General features: G+C 50.2%; 2 protein-coding genes across 3 annotated transcripts; one reads left to right on the top strand and one right to left on the bottom strand.

Moving 5' to 3' along the window:
• Positions 1–438: 438 nt before the first annotated feature.
• On the bottom strand, positions 439–17,165 carry cramp1 (cramped chromatin regulator 1). 2 transcript variants are annotated; one of them, XM_086154313.1, is made up of 20 exons: positions 17,034–17,165; positions 14,868–15,220; positions 13,022–13,224; positions 12,780–12,933; positions 12,296–12,379; positions 12,064–12,112; positions 11,082–11,167; positions 9,153–9,276; positions 8,640–8,721; positions 7,528–8,469; positions 7,001–7,175; positions 6,714–6,886; positions 6,561–6,635; positions 6,295–6,376; positions 6,062–6,160; positions 5,399–5,523; positions 4,645–4,834; positions 4,353–4,520; positions 3,903–4,048; positions 439–2,405 (listed from the first exon to the last, which is right to left on the bottom strand). In XM_086154313.1, exons 2-20 carry the CDS (start codon positions 15,217–15,219, stop codon positions 2,292–2,294), a joined length of 3,423 nt encoding a protein of 1,140 aa, XP_086010439.1. In that variant the 5' UTR covers position 15,220; positions 17,034–17,165; the 3' UTR covers positions 439–2,291. The 2 variants fall into 2 exon arrangements, with proteins under 2 accessions (XP_086010439.1, XP_086010440.1); XM_086154314.1 differs by lacking the exon at positions 17,034–17,165 and adding an exon at positions 15,614–15,678.
• An 847-nt stretch (positions 17,166–18,012) lies between these two features.
• jpt2 (Jupiter microtubule associated homolog 2) lies at positions 18,013–23,722 on the top strand. Its single transcript, XM_086154319.1, has 5 exons — positions 18,013–18,184; positions 18,931–19,082; positions 19,516–19,667; positions 20,773–20,809; positions 22,227–23,722. The coding sequence occupies exons 1-5, from the start codon at positions 18,129–18,131 to the stop codon at positions 22,571–22,573; spliced, it is 744 nt and encodes a 247-aa protein (XP_086010445.1). The 5' UTR covers positions 18,013–18,128; the 3' UTR covers positions 22,574–23,722.

The raw sequence follows: 23,722 nt of genomic DNA, 5'->3' as shown, positions 1-23,722 counted from the left end.
GAAATTCGGTTTCCCAACATCTCAATCTGCTGGAGGTCAAACCCAACAAATGTGCGAAAAGCAAATGTCTGGTTTATTTGTCAATATTTTCAGTTTGTATCTTTTCCAAAAGATACAAACCGAAACCAAAGTCATGCAATAATTTAAAGGTCACTTTAATAGCGCGAACTTTGCTAATATCCCGCCTTATTTTTAGCATTTCTGAGAATAACACGTTTTGAAATGCGTGGTGACTGAAATCTAGTCTCAAGTTCTTTACGATACAATAATTAACCAAAGGTTTATGAAAGTTAGTTCAGCATTTCACAGCAGAGGCGGGTAGTGGCTCCGCTCTTAAATGTTTTCAATTTCCTGATGATTTAAAAGTTGGTTTATTCAATCTCTACATTTTTTTAGGGATGGATTTAATCACAAAAAACGCAATGAATACACAAAAGCTTTTTTCCTTCCTTTTTTTATAATTATCTTTATACACAGAATAAAAACACTTTTACCAAACTGAAAATCTTAAAACAGGACTCTTTTTAGATATTATCTTAAGTTAAACAGAAACACCGTTCTGAAATGTTAAGAATAAATATTCCAAATTACAATTTACATTATGTTACAAAAGCGCACCTAATCTTGGAATTGCCATTTGAACAAATAAATTCTTAGAAAAAAAAAAAACAAAAAAAAACACACGCTCACACACGCACACACACACACACACGCACACAGCTCAGATTCAAAGATAAAACCTGTTGTTTATTCCTTATTAATAATCCTCTTTTTTTTTTTCTTAATCTATTGGAAGATTAATATTACTTTTCCATATGGATAAAAATCACAAGACCTCTTGGAGTCCAAACTCTTAAAAACCAATCAGTTTTTGAAGGCGACAAACATCTAGAAACCAAATGGGACCTTCTGGACACTCGACATGCTCTGGATCTGATGGGTGTGTGTTGACGGTCGGGATGTTGATCTGCTGTAAACGAGTGTCAAAGCACCCGGGGGTCGGAGGGGGTCGGAGGGGGTCGGAGGGGGTCACTGGAGCCGCCGTTTTGTTTTGTTTTGCGAGCATCTGTTCACGCATCGCGTCCAGAGCGGCCCGAGTTTTTAAAGGATTATTGGCGTGTTTAGTGGCGAGTGGTTTTAGTGTGAACGCTTGCGGAGGGTGGAGTATGGCTTTAGTGTTATTACATCCTTACCGCTCCATCGGGTTTATTTAAAAGGAAGGAACGTCATGTTCGACGGAACGTTTGGAATATAATCTAATAGGTTTCGTCCAAAAGAAAACCACCGACTTCATTGATTCTATTCACTCGGAGTAAGAGAAATAAACATCTCAAACCTTTTGTGACTCGCTTTCCCGTACGACTAATATATAAATAGTCCTGTTTTCACTTAACATGTAATAAACTGCAATTGATAAACATTCCAAGCTATTGGTATGAGAGGAAAAAAATGTCCTCTTTTGTTTATGGAACAAACAAACAAACAAACAAACTTGAGTATTATTAAAAAAATACGAACGCAACTGGCGACGGCTGCTCGACTCCAGTGTGACGTCAGTATCAAAAGGAATCGCCGACGGTCACGTCCGTCGTCCGGTCAACTCCAGCTGCCCGTTTGCATCTGACTGTAAACCAAAAAACACCTGATTCCAGACCAGCACTACGGAGGCCTCCCTCTTGGATGCCGACATCTAGACCTGAAGCAAGAGAGTTGAGGAGTGCATGAAATGAAAGGCAACTTGGGCGCCGCGCTCCCGCCTCTGCGACCGAGGCCACGGGAACGACTTGAACGGAGACGACGTTGAAGTTTCTCAACTACATTCGAACTCTTCCTCTCTGCGGCGCGGAGCGGCGTCACCGGCCGAGATCAACTGCACATTATGACGGATTTCACACTTCCGCTGTGTTTTTTCCTAAGGGGGTCGAGAGCCGAGAGGAGACGGACTCGACGCAAAAGAGCGGGGGGACGTGAAAAGAAAAGGTAAAAATAGTTTTTGTTCAGATATGGCATAGTAGTTTTCCTGTACATGAGGTTGTGTTTTGTAAACGCGTGTGTTTAAAGGGCATTTCACCTACTAGTCCAGCGACACCGACGTGTTCCTAACTCGCTTTTGAACCTGCGGCTCCAGAAAAAGTCGACAAAATTATTGCACTTTTACAAAGAAAAAAAAGGGGGTTCGGGTGGTTTCGGGGCTTCGTCTTTCTCCGGGACACCGGAAGGATCGGGCGTCCGGACGCCGGGCGACCCGGGTCCTCCGGACGCTCCTCTTCCCCCCCGCTCGCCCCGCGCCCTCAGGGCGGCGGGATGAAGGGCTCGGTCACGGCGAGCTCCTGAGCGAGGTCATTGAAGCGAGCGATGTAGTCCATGCTGCTCTCGCTCATCATGCAGGCCAGCTGAGAGTCCATCTGTGAGGGCGACACCCAGACCACAGACTAAATGAGCCGCGCAGAGAGAGAGAGGAAAAAGAATAAACACAGTGTTTGGAGGTGAATCCGGTGGGACGCTTGCAGTATCGCAACGTGTTGACTCTCATTTAAGGTTACAAAACAAAAGGCACACAGTGAAACGCCGCGATAACTTTCTAAGACTGGATTTCATCCGGCCGCCGACAGCAAAAGAAATGAAAACAACAGGAGAGATACTATTTTTTAAAGTTTTGCTCGAGACAGCTCGGATGAGTCCGAGGTTTCCGCCCGGACAAACGTTTTTCCTCGCTGCTGTGGTGAACTGCTCGCATCACGGCGGAACGTGGAGTTTCTATAAATCCCTTTAAGACGGTGTCGTTCAGAGCTCCTCTACACGGCCACCGAATGTACTAAAAGTGTAAATTGCAAGTCCATCTGACTTGGACATGCTCCGTCATTTTTCAATATTGTTTTTTATTTCCGTCCGCTGTCCGGATGGAGGCACTGCGTTGAATCAGCGACACGTCGGGCCGCGCGGTGACGAATCAACACACGCTCCGCATTAGCGGCCGGAGTGAAAACCGTCACGAGGTGTCCTCGGACCTAAAATAGATGAATGACCTCAGACTCCGCGCAGTCGTAACGGAACCGAAACGTATCACAGTGAGTAATATACGACCGTTCGTGACATCCAAACTGAAAATGGCTAAAACGAAAACAATCTAATTAATATGCCGAAAGAGACCCGGATGAGCGCAGAAAACACATCCGAGTCTCTTCATCCTGACCTGTCGCACCTGTTTGTCCTCCTCCAGGATAGGATTTGTCATGAGGTTGTCTCTCTGTGGATGCCGCTTAGTAAATCTCATCAGCAGGCTGGATCCGCGGGGCCTCCTGTGGGCCTGATCTTCCACAGAGGCCGACAGTCCGCGGCCATCCATCTCGCCAGAGGATCGGTCCACTGATTCGAAGTTCACTCCGACGTCGGTTCTGAGTTTGAGCCCCGACGTACGTTTGAATGTCGACCGACGACTCACTGCCTAGCCTTCTTAGCACAGCTAACACTAGCGACCTGCGCGCTAGCGTCTACGCGTTTGCATTGAGGCGCTAACGAAAGGTGGAGGCGCTCCGGTGATACTCAAACTTCTGCCCGCAGAAATTGCTAAGAACAGCATTTTTGCTACTATTTTTAAATTTCCCGCCCCGATCGGTCTCGCTAATCACGCCGTGCAGTCATCGGAGTAATCGGAGTAATCGGAGTAATCCGTCCACCTTGGAACTTGTGCGCTGAGAAACATTCCCGTGTGCAAATTCAAGTGAGATTAAAATGCTATTTTTTTAAAGCCTTATTTTTGCAGTATTTAATGAATTAAAAGTGAGGTGTGAGAAGTCTTGGCCCCGACTGTGACCCGACCCGTTTCTCTCTGCGCTTCCAACTGTGTGTTACAGATGCAATGGAAATGAAGAAGTCCATACTTTAGGGAGACTCAGACTCACCTCTCCCACATCAGAAAGGACGCGGGACTGAAAGGAATCATGGGAGTTGCAGTCCAGGAGGCTCGGACCCAGCAGGGCTGTGCCACTGGAGGGGCCGGATGGGGTCAGGGGGGTCCGTCTTCCCTTATCAGGAGAGACCAGGCTGGCTGAGAAGACATGAGAGGGAGGTACGGTGATCCTCGCTGGCAGAGGAGGGAGGGAGGGAGTGTGTGAGTGTATGTGTATGTGTGTGAGTGAGTGTGTGTGTGTGTGTGTGTGTGTGTGTGAGCGAGTGAGTGAGTGAGTGAGTGAGTGAGTGAGTGAGCGAGTGTGTGTGTGTGCGAGTGTGTGAGTGAGTGAGTGAGAAACAGAAGGGGATGGCAGTGAAGGGCAGGATGAGCCGAGCAGGCGGAGGTAAAGGAAGGCTTTGCTCTTGCAGGCGTTAGATGGAGTGTGTTGGCGAGGGCTTACAGAGGAGGCAGCCCAGTGAGGAGTCCGTGGAGTCGCTGGGGTACCACTGGGGGTCGTGGCTGGGCGAGGGGATCCAGCCCTGGGACGGGCTGGCGGAGGGAGACGAGGCCAGCAGCTTGGGGCCGTCGCCGGTGCCGAGCTTCGCCGGGGAGAGAGTGGCCTCCTCACCTGGGGAAGAGAAGAAGAAAACCGAGCACGGTGGTTAGAAGCCACGGCTCAGTGTTGCGACGGGCGCGGGTGCAGGACAGAAACACACCACACACACCACACACACCGCACACACCACACACACCATAGTGGGCGGAGTTGATGGCCAGTTCGATGATGGAGTCGCTGATGTGCGTCTGAGGTTCGCCCGGGGCCAGAGCCTCCTCGGGGGGGCCGGGCAGAGAGATGTCCAGGAGCGAGGCCACGCTGGGCGGAGGCAGGAGGGAGTCTCCGCCGCCCCGAGGGACGCCGGGAGATGGCGGAGGAGCGCCGTTCTGTCGGAGGGACTTTGTGATTACCAGGCAAACGGACCTTGGCACGATGCTCAGGAAAGAAAAGTTTTAGCTTCCCGTAGTTTGTCTGGATCGTCTGGAAGACTCGGTCGAAGAAACTTAAAATGAAGCCGGTTTGATCATTTTAAAGACCGCCGGCTTCACTTTGTCACTAAATTAAGTTTAGCGATAAAGCGTAGCAAAGTTTGCAAGTTAAATTTAGCAATACGATGTAGCATTAAGTGTGTCGCCAGTAAGTTAAGTTGAGCGATCGAGCATGAAATGAAAAACAACCTCGACCTTCTCTCCCGCCGACGGCATCTTCGTGGTGAAGACAGCTCATAAAACCACTTTATTTCTTCACTTTCTCCTTTTTAGGTATTATTTTTTTATACATTATTTGTTATTTATCAAGAACATTTTGCACTCCAACTGGGGCCTGAACAGACTCATTTCAAATTTCAACCGGGGAAATTTAATTTGATATATGAGCCAAGTGAGTTACGAGCTCTGTCACAGAACATGCACGTGTGTGTGTGTGTGTGTGTGTGTGTGTGTGGCAGAGACCTCTGGGACATTGTCCTGGAGGAGCTGAGGCGGGGCGTCGTGGTCAGCGGAGGCGGCGGCGTGGAGCGGCGGGCCGGGGCTGGCCGGGATGATGCCGGCCGACTTGGCGGCCAGATCGATGGCACCTGGACGGCAGAGGAAACGGTCAGTCGCACGCCGGTCACAACGGGTGTCGTTAGAAAACCTCGCTCGGCCGATTCGGGCGTAAATATTGGAAACGCGGGAAAACTGAAGAGTTTCACGAAGGTATTAGTTTCATGTTCAAAGTTATTGCTGTCCTATAATTTAAAAAGAAATCTCCAACAACAGACAAACCGACGAGAAGATAAGACAAGGCTAAGGAAGTCAATAAATTCTTCGTTTTCGTGTATATCATGTTATTTGAATGGTTTATTTGAATTTGACCAAAAATGTCAAAATTCAGACTCTGCCAAGATACACTTTATTCGCCGAGTCCGAAAGCTCTGCCGCAAAAACCTAATAAGTCCTAATAAGTCCTTCTCTCCGCCGCAGTTCTGCGAAAACAGCGAAGAGCTTTTAACGTAATCCCGCGGATGGAAAAGACACCGGACCCGTCGCCTCCTCGGAGGGAATAAATATATTCCGATGAAATGATACCGCGTAAGGAATTTGACCCTGGTATTCGACGGCGGCAGCACGTACTGGAGAGTTGGCTGGACCCTGCAGAGGAGGAGGATTTGGCCGGGAGGGGCCGGGACGCAGGAGCCAGTCGGGTCTGAATGGGCCGGAAGGATCCGGTTCCTGAGGGAGGCGGGAAGCCGTGGGTAACTCGCAGGAGGAGACGGGAAACGACACTGCGCTTCCACACGCCATCGGAGACACAAACGCCCGCCGTGCATTTGAAGTCATGCAGAAGTCGTTAAGAAGTCCGATACCTGTGGCCGAGGAGTTGGAGAGGATGGAGAAGGAGCAGACGTGCTGCGGAGTGTCGCCCGTCGTCCGTGGCAACAAAGTGCGCTTCAGAGGAGACAAAACAGGTTCTAGTTTTTCCGGTTAAGTCAGATTTTATGAATGCGGCACCGCGTCGACACCGTTTTCTCACGAGACTTTCCATGAGGAGCACGTCCGGGCCGCACTCTTCCAAACCATGGACGGGAACCGCGAGAATACACACATCCGTCACAAACACACACCGACTCACTTGTACTACGAGCGGTTTCCGAAATTGCCTGTTTCGGGGTTTTCTCGGTCTCGAAAGGAAAAGATCCGACTGCATCTAGGAAGGGAAAAAAAGACAACGATCACCATCGATACATCGCGACGGGCCTGTTATTATCGTGGAATATCGTCTCACGCTGATGGAGTCCAGCTGCTGCTTCAAGGCCAGCTCCGCCTCCTTGTTCGGGGACAACATTCTGTTGTGACGTGAGCTGTTGGGGGGCAGCGTGGTGGGCACGGCGAACACGCCGCCCTCGGCGTCGCAGCCGACGGCCGAGCCCAGCAGAGAGCGGGGAAGGTTGCGGCCACCTTGGGAGGGAAAGAAAAAGAAGAAAAAAGAGCCGACGATGGAAATTCACTTCGATCTTAAAAAAGCGGGGCCGGTGGATCCATTATTCAGGAGGGAGAGAAGCAGGGCGATACCCGAGCCGACGTTGGGCAGGTGTAACCTGGGTCCTCGGACCGAGTTCTGCTGCCGGCCGCAGTTGGGGCTGCGGACGCCGGCGACGGGAGCCTTCCCCGGCGGGGTGACGGCCTGGCTTTGCTCCTCCTGGTTCAGCTTGATTGGCGAGGTGGCCGTGGAGCACAGCTCCGGAGCCTGGAGGAGCGAGGACGTGTCATTTACCAAAAAGGCTTCAGTTTGTTTCTACGTCAACTGACGCAGTTCGAAGACCCGTCGGATTTTATCTTTCCGTGTCGAGCGGGTCTGGACCGCGCTCTTTAAAATGATTTACGAAACCCAACAGTGTGAGCAAGCGCTCCGCAAAAGCGGCGAGGAAAATTTGCCCTTTACCGGGCAGAAACCTTGGACGGATCCGAGCTCTGTCTCGACCGGAGGAATTTTGTTTTTCCCAACGGCGTGGGCTTGTGAAGAGTGTTAGCGCAAAAAGCGGAGGCCCAGAACACGTCGACACCGATCGGCATTCGGAGAATAAGCCGTCGGTCCCTACCAAAGGTTTGGGGTTGACCTCCGTGGAGACCAGCCGCAGAAGACAGCGTAAGACGCCCTGTTTCTTCTGAGACGCCGGCTGTGAGGCCCGACCCTCCCCGGGGCCGCCGGGAGGAAGCGCGCCGGACCTCCAGTCGTACTCCAGCTGCAGCTTCCCGGGCTTCCCGAACATCAAGTAGAGCTCGGCCAGGGTGACGCTCTCTGCGTCGCGGGCGCTCCAGCCCTCCTCCCGGATCTGCTCCACAGTCCGCTCTTTGACCGCCGGGACCGAGCCCGGTGCTACGCCCTCCTCCGGGGCGGAGGCGGAGGCGGAGGCGGGAGGTTTGGTCGGAGGGCTCTCCTTGGCCTCCGGGGAGGAGGTGCTCCGCTCCTCCCTGCACTGGTCCGCCGGGCCCTCGGCCCCGCTGCACAGCTTCTCTGTGGCCGTCACCACGCCCACACTGCTCTCCACACTGCCGCAGGCCTTGTTCCCTTCAGGGAGTCCCTGCGCCGCCGCCGCCTCTTCTCTGGGAGCGGCTGCCTGCTGAGAGGAGGCAGGCGCAGGCCTCTTTTCCTCCGGCTTCGCGGCGCCGTCCGCCGGAGGCTCGAGGTGAAGGGGCTCATTTTTCCGAGCGTCACTGGGCGCGAGCGCCGTTGCGCCGCCGGCAGAAGCCGCGGTGTTCCCGCGTCCCGATTTAGTCCCGGTGCGAGGGGTCGGAGCGGTGTGAATGCCCAGGATCTGCGCGGCGGGGAGCTCCTTGGCGTTGGGACGGTTCTTGCCGCTCTCTTGCCAGTGCACGGTGCAGGAGGCCTTGGAGTGAACCACGCGCGCCACCCCGGGCAGCGTGGTGAGCGTGCTGCTCTCGGCCGGGAAAAGGAAGAGCTCCTCCGGTCGGGGTTTGGTGGGAGACTCGGCGCTGGACTGACTCGCTTCCAGAGCCTCGCGCTCCTTCAGACTCTTGAGCTGAAAGTCCGTGTCAAGGACGAAAACAACAAACAAAAAACACACACGTCCCTTCAAAATATAAAGGACTTTTATGTCTCGACGCCTTTTCTCCGGTGAAAAGTGATCTGCAGTTTGCCGCTGATACTGCTATTCCAACTCCAGCAACCGATCTGCAGTCAGAAGGATACGATCCGCTGGTCGTGATAAGCCCACTTCTGTTTCAGATACTCGATGAGGCTGGACACTTTTCTGTGAAGCTCCACCACCATCCTGGGACGGGATGGGAAAGAAAAAAAACAAAAAAGACAAAGCCGATGTTTCACAAGCGGCTCGGTTGGGTAAGTTTGTTCCCGCCGTGCCGACGTGATCGGTGAAGCTGCGTCAGGTGAGTGGATGCCATCGGTTGACGGATCAAACAAAAATGAATTGAAATGTTTTTCAATTTCCAAATTAACACCCTTAAACGGCTACAGCTGATAAGTTTGACAAGTGTTTGTTTTTTTCCACCCAGCGTCAGATACAGTGTCCTTCTGAAGGCACTAACAGGGACTTACAAAGCCATCGTGACACCATAATAACCTTCAACAGCGAGCAGAGTATCTGAAAAGGAACAGCGCTGCCATGAGGCTAATTTTTGTTCGTGTTTGCATAATCTTATGGTATGCGTTTCAAATCTGGCTTTGGTTGAGGGCATGTCTGACCTGAGGCGAGGGTTGTGAGCGAGACTCTGAACGCGAGCCCAGGAGTAGTTGCTGCGCGGCTGGAGCTCCACCGCCACCTTCAGAGGCAGACGCACGGGCTTCTGGTCCTCCTCGTCACTCACTCCTGCGGCGACGGCGAAAAAAGTTCAGACGGCGGAAGAAACGCGCCAGAAATTGCCGAGACACGGCGGCGTCGGTCACTTTCATTTTGAGGCGACGATGAGGTGTTTTTAAGAGCGAGAGTTGTAACACTTTCACACATCCCAGGTGGAAGAGCCTGCATGTCTTTACAACGCTGGTGTTTACAGTCAAATCAGATGTTATTTATTTAGTGCGGTTGTCTCATGACACTTCCCATGTAGAGCGGGTCTGGACAACATTCTTTAGAATTATTTACCAAAACCCGACGTTCCACCAAGCGAGCGAGTGCTCGCCGACGGTGGCGAGGAGAAACCGTCTTTTACCGCGCAGACACAGATCTGAGTTCAATGCTGGCGGCGTTCTGCCTCGATAGCTCGGGTTAGAAAGAGAGAGCGAGAGGATGGAGATGGCATGGTATGAAGGTCGGGAGCGACACGCTTAAATGATCTCATACTAATGATACCAGTTGCGCTAACGGTCACATGGGTCTGGTGACATGGCGCAATAATAGCCTAACATTCATAAAAGCAATAAAGGTGGACGCCCGACAGGACCGACGCAATGAGACGCCTGGGAAGCGGCGAAATGAGAAAACCAAGAGACTCGGGAGAAGACGGAGGTTACAGGTCAGAGCTTCTGAGAAGACTCGGTCAGCACGTGAGAAACAATATACATCATCGACACTTCGAGTCTTCTTCTTCTTCTTCTCCTTTGGGCTTTTCCCTTCAGGAGTCTCCACAGCAAATCAACCTTCTCCATCGAACCCTACTCTCTGGATCCTCCTCTCCCTCTACATCCATAAATCTTCTCTTCTGTCTTTCTACCACATCGTCCAGACTTCGAGTACAACGCCGTTTCTGTCCAAGTGGGCCTTCATTGTATCTCGAAATGTTCGCAGAGACTTAAACCAATGGGATCAAGGCAGAATAGCTGGAGGCGATACGTCAGGTCTTGGATGGTGTTTGGAATTACAGAATTGGGAATCGGAGCCCAAAACTCAGGAATTGTGACCCTCCATCAGGACATCAGGCTTTATTTGGTGTTAGCTGGCGCACTTAAAGTTTCTCCAGATTCACGCGCCGCTGGCTGTTTACTCAACATTTCCGTGCCGGCCACTCAAACACCCTCAACTCCGGATACATTTCTGTCGATAAAAAGCTCGGAGGAACGGTGGGCGATGGTGTGAACACGACGCAGTCACCATTTTACACACAGGAGATGCACAAGAGGACGTGTTAATCAGGAGTTAATGTGTTGTTGATTTTTTTCCCGATGTTTCTATGACGAGAAAAGTAAGTGGCTCGACGCAGAGTTAAATCTACGATACACAGAAAATATCTATAGCGTCAGATTACAAGGAAAGTGCAATAGTGAAACTGTTTGTACGAACAGAAATTGAAAGTGTGAAAAAAGTGCAGAGTCATGATATCCGGTACAAAAACACGGCATCCAGTATTTGCGGCACATTTCCTTTAAGAGTTCAGAACGATGAATTACTGCGGGAAATAGGTTCACGTGTTCTTCTAAATCTTGAGTCAGGCGGATATTTTGCGTCACGAATGCTATTGATGATCATTTGACAGCCGGTCAGTACATTCACCCCCCCCCCCCGCCCGTTCTGCATCACTATGGAAACACCAGTAGCCCACACATTGCCATTGTTTGAGCCAAAAAAAAAACGGCCCCCACAAACTCGGCTCCTGGCTGACGCAGCAGCACGTCATTTCAGGACCAACGGTTTTTGTTTATTTCAAAAATAAGTTGATTTTTTTTTTTTGGAAAACTCACCGTCGGGGTCGCAGAGTTTCTTCAGGGCGCGACACATGGGTGCCTTGATGCGCAGGTTCCTCCCTTTGGAGCGCACGGTGGTGGCACTGCGTAAACACACACACACACAATCTTATAACGGAGTCACAACACAGCAATCTGTCATGACGTGCCTGATGACCAAACTTTGACAGTCCGTCAGCGCTTTATTTCAATTTGCTTGTGGAACTTATCGGCTTCGGCTGTAAAATATAGCGAAGCCTCATTCCTGCTTCCTGACAAGCACTTCTGACACAGTTCAGTGGGTTGTGTTTCGCTCGGACTTGCGTCCGGCAGCGTCAACAAAACAAAGGCGTTGTGCCGCCACCCCTCCGACATCTTTTAAAGGCTGTCGTTCAGAATCGAAGGTGCGACGCCCGACGCCGCCCCGGACAGTGAGGAGCCCTCCATCTGTTTTCCAGAGAGCGCCGGCACTTTCTTCCGGTCGTCTGCAGGAAGGGCGATCGTTCATTCCTTCATTTTGGGTACGGGCTGTCTTTGGGGAGAGAGGCCGGGTTCAAACTCCCCAAACGACCGCGGAGCGACGAATAGAGACGGACAACCGTTCATTCTGTCATTCGTGCATTTGGGCAACGTTAGGGTCTCCGATAAGCTTGCTGTGTTTCGGGGGATCCAAGAGGACACGGAGAAAACACGTAAGCTCAAGCATTTTACTTGAAAAGATAATTCTGGTATCTCTGCCAGTCCCTACCATTGTCCGTTGCTAAAAGAGTTAGGAGATCCTTCAGTCCTTCAGATATTCGGTGGAAGAGAAACATCCAGCGAGCAGATTAGGATGGTTTTCAGATGCTGCTAATGTGTGACAAAGCCTTATCCTAGGAGTATATTGTCTTTGCTGATGTTATCATTAAAAAAAAAAAAAAAAACATTTGCGCGTTTTGCCCAATCATCAATCATCAGATTCGGCAAAGACCGGGAATTTATTATCTTATAAATAACTTACCCTTGCTGGATGAGCTCGTTCAGCTTGGCCACATTTTTATCATCCATGACTGCAAAGACAGAAAAGACAAAGCTGGAGAAGTGGTTCCAGCAGGCGTCCCACGGGAGCGTCCGTCCCCTCTGACCTGAACTCTCATCCCTGGTCTCTCAGAGGCCGCGCTGCGCTGGCGGCGCCACGCTCGTTTCACAAACAAAATAGGAAAAAGGGCCACGGGACGGGACGGGTGACTTACGGCCGCCGACTTTCTTCCTCAGCTCGGCGTAGCAGATGAGGCCGTACAGCTCTTGGGAGGATTTCTTGAGCACTCGGGAGTAAACTGGAAAGGGGAGTAGAGGCGCCGCAAGTCACGACACGGACGCCGACAACACGTACACGACGCAAAAATAACAGGACGGTCATACCAAGGGGCCATTTCTTATTTTTGTTTTCTAACAAGGAAACGAGTGTGTGCTAATCTGGTGAGGTTCATTAAGGAATGTTTCGGGAGAAAGAAACCCTGTTAAAACGTATTCAAAAGTAAAAGTAATTCAAATATGACACGGTACTGTTCTTCTTGTCATGGCTGACAGCCTGTTACGGCATACTAAAGCTGTCATAAGTTGTCTGAAATTCAAATGTTTACAAAGCATGGTATAAATGAGATGACAGGATAAATGCTGAAGCCCTTTAGAACAATACAAGCGTGGATGATCGTCCACGATAGTTTGGCGACGTACCGTTGGCGAAGTCGATGTGTTTGGAGATCTTGTGCCAGGTGCGGTAGTAGAAATGACGGACCTGCTCCTTGTTCTTCACCATGTTGGCGGGCTTCCCCCGCTTCTTGTATTTCATGGCGATGTTGTTCTGGATGGCCTCGAAGTCCTTCCCGTGCTGGAGAAACGGGCAGAAGGCGCTTGAAGACCGTGGCTCGTGAATACACGCGCCGAGGATCTGAGGGGGCGCGAGGGGGAAACCCAACCTCATAGAGGCCTTCGAAAAAGCTGTTTTTGTCCTCGGCGCTCCACGACTCCCACTGTCGACGGGCCCTCTTCTGGTTCCCGGCTTGCTCCTCCTTCTCAGCGGACCCTTGGCCCTTGGACGCCTTGGACACTCCCCCCGCGGAGCCGGCCACCGGCCCCGACGGCCCCACCGCCCCCTGGGCCGACGAGCCGTTCTCTGTCCCTGTGTTACGCAAGACACCGCAAATCCGTCAGTAACGGGGGGACAACAAAAAACACGACTTTCGACACGGCGGTAAAATGTTGGGTCGACCACACTGGTTATTTTGTGCTCCTCGGCCGCATTGTTCCGAGGGTGATTAAATCAGCGCGCGCACAAAGCCACCCACGACCACTGGAACGCACAACCTGCGGATCTTCCCCTCCTCAGGGTTTGGCTCCTGGCGAGTCAGCAGGAAAAGCAATCAATCCCGATGGCCAAGTCTGCGGCGGCGCAGCGTCCAAAACCAACGCGCGGCGGGGCTCGGCGGGCCAAATTTACCCTGGAGACGGAGCACAAAGCCGGGGGAGGCGTCGACGCTCGCGCACACCACTTCAGGCAACAGGCGATTTACTCGCCAAAAACGGGCCGTTGGTTTACAAATTGCCAATCTGTATGCAGCTCAAGGGCACTAAACCAGACAGGCCTCTTGTGAAAGTAAACCTGCACCGGTGTGGCGTCGCAGCGGAACAAACCCGACTCTCCGTCCAGCGGCTGACATGAACGCAGTCTTTGACGGTGATCGTGGAGCGGTTACCGGAAAGAGAAGTTCACCCAACACGTGTGTGAGAGCAGGACGTCCATCCCAGTGTTTTTACAAATGCCATGTACGTACTGTCACCGTGAAGAGCCGGGATTATTAACAGTCACCATCAGAAAGATGAGCCCGGAACCTCTGATACCGCACGCCGTCAAACGTGAAACGCCGGTCTGGCGTTTTAGCTGCCCCTCGCGAGCGAGATGTCGCCAGGACCGCTCAACATTTCAGCGGTTGGAGCCGGGCCTCCATCCATATTGGAGAGTTCGTAACAGTCATCGCCACTTTCGTGTTTTCAACCCCGGACAACTCAACATGACTTTCAGTTCTAAGAACGCATTCATCAGCCTAAAAGATAGAAAGCGTCGGCCTTTTGGTTTTCTCTCCCCGTCCCCCCGAATGACAGATAAATCATATTATTAGCTAATCGCCAGGTTCTTGCACGACGAGGTCGGCGATAAAGAAACAAACAAAACCTGTCCGGCAGAACCATGAGACCGTGGCAAAAAATGATCTTCGGTCTCAGATCGGCGTCACTTTTATCTGCTGTCTGTGAAGAAAGAGCCAGATGTGTTTGAATTTTTTTGCGCCGCTGTGCAAAACAGTGCAGCCTCGTAGTCTTTATCGGCGATGACACTTGTGCAAATGGCTTTTTGTGTGCGCGTGTGTTGATTTCTATCTCTAATATTGGGTCGTTTCTGTCCAAGCGCTTTGTTTTCGATCCCTTTTCCGACGCTGCTTCTCAGCGCCATGAAAACTTTTACTTGGCCATTAAAAGAAGATGAAATCGGCTCCTGTCGCCCGTGCAGAAACACCTGGAAGTCTTTTTGCTCCAGACACCAAGTCGTAATGATAATATAACATTATATTTTTGGGGTGTTGGTTGTGGCTGAGGGGGTCTGGGGCTGCAGTTGGCTTCCCTGCACCGGGAGACGGCGGAGCAGCGTGAGGTCTCCGACCCGGCAGAGCAGCAAACAATCTCAGCTGAGGATCTGTAAATATGAGAAGACCCCCCCCCCACACACACCCCACGTCCACATCCACCCGGAGCGGGTCACCTACTGTATACCTTTGGATTTTGCCCCGCCATGTCCATTGATGGCCGAGCCGATGGAATCCTTCCGGATCCGTTTGCTCGGAGGTCGAACACTGGATCGCAGAAAATGATGCTGGTCGTGACACGGGGGCGCGGACTCCGGCGACGGTCCGGTTCGGTTCGGCGGGGATGCGGGGAGGACCCGGGCTGAACCGGGGCTGAGACCCGAGGTTGATGGATTAAGAATTTCCACTCCGTCGTCTCCCTTTGTACTGCGCTCCTCGATCGCATGCTCTCCGCTCTCCTCCTCGTCGCAACCTTCGGCTTTTTTGGACGGATTCCGCCTCCCATCGACGCCGATCCCCTCCCGGGAGCCCGGTGTCATGCTGCCGGGACACGATCGGTGGGGGAAAAAGACACGTTAGGAGCGAAGCGCTGCGCGAAATTAACTTCTAAAGACGACGTTCACTGTCTCTCAACATGGCCGCCGCTGTTTGTTTCAAATCCCCTCTCCGGTCCCGACAAAACAACACCAAATATATACGTGCACCTCTCGGGATCGATTCGATCCAACGAGCCCGAACAGTTCGGTAGCGGCCCGGCTACCGTCGTCCACCGGCCGCCGTCCGCTGGCGTTTTCCGGGGCGAGATTTTCGGCCGCATTTCAACTAAATTCAAATGCGAGCGCTTTTCACTTTAGCGCCCTGCAGAAACGACAACGAGAGCCCGTCGGTGCATTCGACCTCTACTTAAAGTGTTTGCTCCCGTCGCAATTTTACCCATTTTCTTGCTCTTCGTTCGTGGGCGAGGTCTTCTTTCTCTTCACCATGGGTCCGAGCGGCTGGGTCGGTATTCGCCGGTCAAATCGGGCATAATAAAATCCGACGGCGATCGCGGCGCTTTCTGCCCTCTCCCCGCTGCTCCAGCCTCGACTGAGCCGAACTCTGCGCAGTTCAACTGTTTTCCCTCGGTCACATTACTCAACGCGTCTTCACAACAACTGTCCAAACTTTAAAACTTAACGAGCGACCCGAGATCTCTGCAGCAACCGTCGGAACCGCAGTTGTGCGCGGCGCCGACCCGCTGGCTCCTGCTGAGATGACAATAGTTTGGAGAAAGCGACGGGCGAGTGCACTTGATTTGTCGCTACGTCACCTTGCAGGGATGCTGCCGCCTGCACAAAACCTTTCTTTCTTGGCGTACATTTTTTATCTTAAATACACAAATACTTCGTCGGTCGGCTTTGTCTTCCAACAGCATCGACCCATCGGGGCCATAATCGATCACACGCCGAGATCGGTGGCTTCAGAGGCGTTAAGAGTGGAGGTGCTCGTTGGGACTTTTTCCCAAAAACAAAACGAAACATAACAAAAAAACGCCCTTATCGTGCTCTCACTGAAGATTTCTGAGACGAATCCGATGGATTTCGACCCATCGGTTTATATCTCGTATGTTTATGTACACTTTAGGGAGGGCGTTGTATTAAGTCGCAGTGTCAAACAAAGGAGGACTTATATTGGACAATAACAACGAGTGGGTGAGAGAGGGGTTACGATTGAAAATGACTTGAAAAAACATAATCGAATTCAAACGACATTTAAAACTCTGTGGTGCAATTTACACCCGAGTTCTAACACAACGACCGTTTGCAATAGAAAATAAATAAACAAACAAACGAGCTGCTCTTAGGTTATGAGGATTACTGAACCCCGCCGCCGTAAACGACAGCATGTGTAAATACATAAACAAGTATGCATGCGACGCCAGGCCGAGTTCCACTGTTTCGTTTTCATGACAGCACTTTGGTTTGGGACGAACCCAATCTTTGCATGAAGAAACCGACTTTGTGCGGAACGTTTCCGACCAGAACCCGTTACACAACGTTTAACTGGTTTCGTTGGTTGAACGACTCGAGTCGTGGCTCTACGGTGTTGCGTTGGAAATGAATCGTTTTAACGTTGAGGTTTAATGTAATACAAGTAAAGACTTTCTGTCATGTAGCTGTAATTAACTACTATACGGGTTTTACTACACTCGCTGCGATTCATAACGCGGTATTTAGCATAGCTGTTGTGACTAAGCTAACTTCACGGCGGCCAAACAAGCTACGAGGTGACAAAACCTGCGTGTGATCGGGCCAGTATATTCAGGCGGGTATGAAATCGTTTTGCGATCACAATATCAAGTCTCAGGAATTACCTAAAGCTGAAGGCCGGTGTTTGTGGTTCCTTTTACGACACACGCTAGCATAGCTAGCCGACGGCAGTCCTCCAACTTTCTTTCTAGTGACAGTTCCTGTGGCTCCTTCTCCATGCGCTCGGTCACGCCCACTACAACAAGAAAACAAATGCCGCGATTGGTCAGAAATCCACGAGGACGACGGTTTAAATTTGATTGACACACAGCACCGCCAATCGTTCGCGGGAAAGCGTTCTCCGCTAGACCAATTATGATTGTCTTCCTGCCATGTGTCGCAACTTTTTAGAAAATATTTTAAAAGTCGTGGCTAGAGAAAATGCTTCGGAGATGATTTTTTTGTCGTTTGACTACAATGATAACACGATTACTCTTGGTCTGATGAAATACTCGAACGCTACAAACCATGTCCGGCCCTGGAATTGATTGACACTATGATTGGCTAATCAGCAGGCGCCGTTTGAGTGGTGCGCTTGAATTATTCCCCGGCGCGCACCGTATGCCACCTGGCTTCATGACACTAAGACGTGATTCTGTCTGTTGGGGGCCAGCCGCGATGGATGCGTTAGGGGCCGACACAACAAGTATCGGGCGCTTTGGCACGGTGGGGGCACATTTTCGATTTAGAACGAGTGAACACTTCTTCAAGCGCTCTCTCGGTCCACTTGCGTAAGGCCAAGCGCGCCGGTGGGAACGGGGCATGATGGTCTCCGCATACGGGTGTGGTTACGTGAATACGGGACGGGCCAAGGGGGCGGCGATGGTGATTTTACACAACCCACGAAATAACACGCCGCCGGTTTACCCAAAGAAATACCTTGCGTTACAAAGGGGATAACGCGACACGCCCACGTTTATTTTACCCCACAATACGCCGAGGCGATACTTGGGAAAAACACATTTGATCGTGGCACACGGCACGTCCGGCTGACACAAACGAGCGCACCGCAGATGACGGACCAGTTATTTTGCTCCGTTTCCCAGTTGGAAGGGAAGAGCGGAGGTCCGGGCCGCGCCGTGTGATTGGTCAGCCACTCGTCCAGTTGGCAAACTGACGAAGTTGTCTTCGGATCTTTGAGAGGCGACAACAAAACCACAATGACTTCGACGAACATGTACCAGGGGCTGGATACCGGGGCCAAACCGAGTTCCAGGTGAATAATATGTCGACGCTGAGTTTTCCAAGACGTCGCCGACGTTAGCTTGTTTCCGCCGTTTAAGGCGCTCGGCGAGCTCCTTCCAGTGTAGGTTAGCGATATGACAGCCCTTCGTAGCTTTTGGCGCTGTATTTTTCCTTTTTCCCCCTCGAATGCCTTCAGTTGTAAAAAACGGCTTTCAAAATGCCGAAACGGCGTTAGACGAGACTCTTTAGTACTTTATGTTGAGCCGGCATGCCGTAAGTTGAAGTTTTCGATCATTTTCGAAGCTGCGTTAAGGAAGTGTCGCTAGCTTGTAGGCTAGCAGAGCAGGCGTTGTCCGCTGCGCCTGCGGAAGTGGAGCCGCTCCAGGCGCCCCTTTGTACCGTCCTGGCGGCGAACCGCGCCGCCGACACACGGTCGGGAGTTCCGGAGGGCCGAGTCACCGCACACGGTCTCTTAGCGTCGCTTCGTGGGGAGCAACGTCTTGTTGTCTCCTTCGATCACGTCGTGGCTAACGTCTCCGATTACTTGAGAAAGTCTTAGCAAAGAGTTGGCAGATTTCCCCGGCCATTAAATGGCCCCGGCGTATGACTCGGCTGTCTTGCGAGGCGCTGCTTCTACCTGTGACAGTGCGCGGTGATAAGACATCACGTCTTCGGTAGACGCTCAACCAACATGACAAAACACAACTGGCTTAACATAAAGAACAATCCAAATGTTTTGATAGCGCTGGAACGTCACGAAAGTTGTGTCTTGTGCAGGGTGCTGAGGCCTCCTGGAGGTGGCTCCAGTAACTTGTTTGGCGGCTATGAAGATGATGCAGCAGCATCGAGAAGACCCAATAAGATGGCCTCTAACGTTTTTGCTGCACCAGAGGAAGTCCAGAATGTCCCCAAACGCACTAATCCTCCAGGTCAGACCAGCCCGTCCGGGCACATTGATGGATTGAAGCGGGCCGCTCTCCATGCCCGGGTTGTGAAAACTGATACCATTATGTGATAATTCCCCATTCTTCTGTGCCCGATTGCAACCCAACTCCACGTGTTGTAAACTATCTGACACCTGGAAGCGGTCCCCTAAGCCCGCTTCTGTCAGGCGGTTTGAAGTTTAAGCAGGATTTGCAGTGAAATCAGCATACAGTTAAAGTGTGTGCCGCAACTGATTCGTAGTGGTTATGATTGCACAGTCATTTTGGATGCAAAAGGAAAGAAGGTTCTGCTACAGCATTATAAAGATCCAGAACACGAGACGGCCTTCAAAAACGGTCGCGCATTGTTAATGAGACCGTTAAGCTTTGGGAATTTCCTGCTTAAATCCCACACACGTTTTGGTTATATTTCACATAGGTGGGAAGACAAGTGGAATATTTGGGGAGGCTGAAACCCCAGCTCCCACCCAGAGAGCCGTGCCTCCATGTGGAGCAACCAGCAATATATTTGGGGCTGCGGAGAGCGCGCCTGCCCAAAGCCCCAGCCGGAGCCATCCAAATAAACCAAAGGTATGGCGGCAGCGCACGTGGTTATAAGTCCGCCTAACCCTCATCTGCTGACTTTTGCTATTTTTCTGATTCCGATTTTCCTTTCTTTTCCTTTTTTTTTTATCAGCACTTATCAGTCTGTTGTTGAATGTAATGAGTAAGTCCTCCTTCTCTCTGGTGACCATTCAATAATTTGTTTCTAACCTCTGTTGCAGGATGCTGTTTTCAGTAACATTGCTTGAACTCGTCCTATTCCCTGGTCTCAGAATCCTCAGTTTGGTCAACATTTATCTGCTGTCTATTTATTTGTAGATTTTTTTTTTTGTCTCGCTATCTTCTGTCTTCTGCCTTTCTATTTCTATTTCTATATCTATATCTATATCTATATCTATATCTATTCACATTTATTTATTTTCTTTTTTTGACATAACTGTTATGCTGCTGTGCCAAAGGAATCTCCCCTATGGGGATCATCAAAGTTTATCTAATCTTACAATTTGTTAGTGGCAAATCCCAATCAAGTTCAGTTTCCCTTTTTGAAGTAAAAAAAAAAAAACTAAAGCAAATTGCATATTCACTAGTAAATAATGTGAATATTTGGAACAGCTTTATCAGCTGTCAGGCTTTTGAGCTTTGGGTATGAACTGACTGGAGTGCTCTAATGCAGGCGGTAGATGTGGACAAAGTCTTTTCCTCTGCCGAAAACCCAGCAATTGACTTGGAGCAACAAGGCGTGGAAACAAGGGAGCATTCTTGGAAAAATAGCTACGATGCACCGATCACGCTCCCTGTAACATCAATTAAATTAAACAACTTGGAGCCATGATTAGGAAATAAATTGCATATCACTTAACAGTCAGTCACTTTATTCCATGCTCCTGGCCTTTTTGCCCTTATACTGCACACATTTTATATGACTTTCTTTTTCTGTTTGGCCAGCAGTCATTTAACCTGTCGTCCAGAGAGCTCGCTAAGTCCCATCAGATTACCTATACGGCTTCCATAACCACCACGTGACATGCAAGTTATGCTGTTTTACGAACACTGAGCCTTACCTGCAGAAGGTAGTCTGTGTCCTGTTATTTCATTGCACAAGCAACTTATTGTGATTTTTGTTTTTAAACAGGACAATCTAACTGTTGGACCGGAACCTGAATCACCAGGTGAGTTTTATCACAATCTCCTCGTGGACTTTGATTCTGTCGATCGTTTCAGTCGGAGTCCAAGATAAAGGTCTTCGATTAGTTGTCTGCTGTCTGGTTCGCCTCTAATAATAGAATTAACTCAGTCGGCGTTCAGACACTCTTTCATTCTTGTTCTTGTGTTTCACGTTTTACTCTGCACGTGCCACAGGTATCGATGTGTACATTTTTCGTCCTGCACGGGCAAGGCTTTAGGGATAGCTCTGGCGTTGCGATTCAGACTGAAATTCATCAACCCTGTGAAAGAATCCCATGAGCCCTTGTCTTAGAAGGTGTCGGCTGCTTGTTTTAAGACGGCCGCGCATTCACAAATAGCCAAGACGCAATGTGACGGGTTTGGGAACCTCTCCGTTTTACATCTCCTCTTATATGGAGCTTCTAGATTATTTGGGGAAAAAATAGTATTGTATTTTGTAATCTACATATAATTTTATATTGCTTGAATGACCAAATCCAGTAGGGTTGCCCTGTAAGTACATCCCAATGCAGTTTTTAAATCAGACGGGGCTGCAGTTCCTTTCAGTGTGTTACATCCCACAGGAGGCTTTTGGAAGGAGAGCGTTGTGGTGTCTCTTCAGACACAAAGCGGAATGTTGTTTGCCCGGTCCTAAGGGCAGCGCAGCATCCAGACCAGCTACAACACTCACGTGCTTGTTATTTTGCAGTTCGTCGTCAAAGTGCCTGCACTTGGCAAGATTATATTAAAGTGACTAAACACTTAGCTTTACTGAATCTCTTTCTTTTCCTTTCGGCTGTTCCCTTCAGGGGTTGCCATGACGAATCGACTTCCCCTATCTAACCTTATTCTCCGTATCCTCTTCTGTCACACCGAGTAGCTGATTAGCTTTAGCTTTGCTCAATCGCCCTGAGGAAAGATCATTTCTCTGCTCACCGCTTGAGTTGTGTCTTGTTACCTGAACCATGGGACTCTACAGAAGCAGAGAGACTGGCAGGCCCACGTCGACCGCAGCTTTTACCAAGTTCCATCGACAGCATTGAGCATATGTTCTTCAAATATAGTGATTTCATCACCTTCTGGGTTCATTCAGCCATTCACACCAGTCCTGATGGGCTGAGCAGACCAGCTGGGGTTGGACTGTCTTGCCTAAGGACACAGGAGGGGATGGGTTTTGAATCGCCGACCTTTCGGGGTTTCCCGCTTTGGTTGCCTGTGAGCTTCTCCCTTATCCCAGAGCTGTGCCTGTAGATTTAATCATTTTGCCGCAATCTGCTGTCCGCATCGATATCAAAGTTCAGGGATACAAATCAAATCAGACGTACGCAGGATGTTTGGCAGATGCAGCGTTGTCAGGTCAGGCCAGTAAGGAGTCACACACACCTTGGATAGTTTCTGTAAAGCAAACATTTTGTGTTAAAGCTCCTGAGATGAAGGTCAGCCAGCCTGAGGTGAAAGAGGAACCTGCCCCAGCCACCCCACCGGTCATCGTGCCGCCAAAGGAGGAGGCGGCGGCTGCTGCTGTGGTTGCCGCCGCTCCGGCTCCGGCTCCGGCTGCCGCTCCGGCTCCGGCCGCCGCTCCGGCCGCCGCTCCGGCTCCGGCTCCGACTCCGACTCCGGCCACTCCAGAAGCCAAACCCCCTGCTTCCTCTGTCTCCCCCCCTGCTGAGCCTTTAAAGAACCACGAGCCTCACCTGGGACCCAAGCCTCGCTCTCACAACAGGGTCCTCAACCCCCCCGGAGGAAAGTCCAGTGTGGTATTCTACTGATCCCTCCCTCCTCACACTCTGTCTGCTCTGTCATTCATTCCGACGCCCCTCCAGCCCCCCCGCGGTTATCACACATCTACGACTGAACCAAGATTAGGGGGATTTGTCCTCCACACAAAACTCCCAATCTAACATACTGTGTTCAACTTTGTGCACTTTCAGCCCAGTTTCTGGCCCCCAACTCTTCCTTCAAATCCTTTAAGCCTGCAGTCATTCAATCACTTCCTGATCAATCAGGCCAATATCCCCAATCACTATGGCTGTCCCTCTTTCACAATCTTTTTTTTCCCTCTTCTTCCGGTTTCTGTGGGGTTTATGCATGTTTTTATGACACAATTCTCTTGCGGTTCAAGCTATTATATATATATATATATATATATATATATATATATATATATATATATATATATATATATATAAACAGTTGGGAAAGTAAACAATCTACAGTATTTGCTCAAATGTCAGGATGCTTGTGCCTTAATGTTTTAGCTTTCTCACAGGCAGAGTTGAATGGATGTAAAAGGTTTGTGGGATTCGTCTTGTTATGAGTCGTCAAATAGTTGTCGGACAAGTACATTGACCTGTCGATTGGCGATTCAACAAAATAACTGACAACAAATGACTTTTGAATTACAAGTCTTATGTAAGCCTTTTTTTGTTTTTTCCTCTTCTAATTCATCCAGTTATTGCTCATCTCATGATCTGCTATAGCGATAGAAACTGTTTTTAGAGAAAGCTGCCAAAAATTGACGTTACGAAAGAAGGATGAGTACGGTTATTGACTCCAAAATGATTCTGCTCGCTTAAAAAAATTCCATTTTGATTTTTACGTGAATGTATTGTGCAGGTACTTTCTGTTTTGCCCTCATTGCTTGCTTAATCTGAGAACATGCCTTTTTTTCTTTGCTTGGGGTAGGCCTCTGTTTATGTTTTAAATTAAAACGGCTGAAAACAAGTGAACTCTGAACAAGCGCGTGGCCTACCTGAGTCCAGGTGGGCTCCTAACGATCATCTTTCCACCCACTGTGCGACGCACATTCACGGCCTCCCGGCGCCGGCCTGTCCCCCGTGTGATGACGTGCCTGGCAGGCAATGAGTGCAGCAGAAGAAATCGATCCTGTGTATTGCAATAAAAAAAATGGTTTTGCA

The sequence above is a fragment of the Fistularia commersonii genome, chromosome 10 (assembly GCF_037954325.1).
Source record: "Fistularia commersonii isolate RoL2024-O1a breed Wild chromosome 10, RoL_Fcom_v1.0, whole genome shotgun sequence".
NCBI classification, from domain to species: Eukaryota; Metazoa; Chordata; class Actinopteri; order Syngnathiformes; family Fistulariidae; genus Fistularia; species Fistularia commersonii.
Note: the sequence above shows the minus strand (reverse complement) of the source record. Positions and strands in the feature narration are given on the sequence as shown.

What these genes read in the sequence shown, in the direction of transcription:
- cramp1 (XM_086154314.1), bottom strand. Translation starts at nt 15,663, where the DNA reads ATGGTGAAGAGAAAGAAGACCTCGCCCACGAACGAAGAGCAAGAAAAT. An exon ending in GGAAACCGCTCGTAGTACAA is followed by an intron (nt 6,377 to 6,560) that starts GTGAGTCGGTGT and finishes TCTCCTCTGAAG; the next exon opens with CGCACTTTGTTGCCACGGAC. An exon ending in TCCTTTCTGATGTGGGAGAG is followed by an intron (nt 2,406 to 3,902) that starts GTGAGTCTGAGT and finishes TCGCCCTCACAG; the next exon opens with ATGGACTCTCAGCTGGCCTG.
- jpt2 (XM_086154319.1), top strand. Translation starts at nt 18,129, where the DNA reads ATGACTTCGACGAACATGTACCAGGGGCTGGATACCGGGGCCAAACCG. An exon ending in GGGGCCAAACCGAGTTCCAG is followed by an intron (nt 18,185 to 18,930) that starts GTGAATAATATG and finishes TGTCTTGTGCAG; the next exon opens with GGTGCTGAGGCCTCCTGGAG. An exon ending in ACCGGAACCTGAATCACCAG is followed by an intron (nt 20,810 to 22,226) that starts GTGAGTTTTATC and finishes TTTGTGTTAAAG; the next exon opens with CTCCTGAGATGAAGGTCAGC.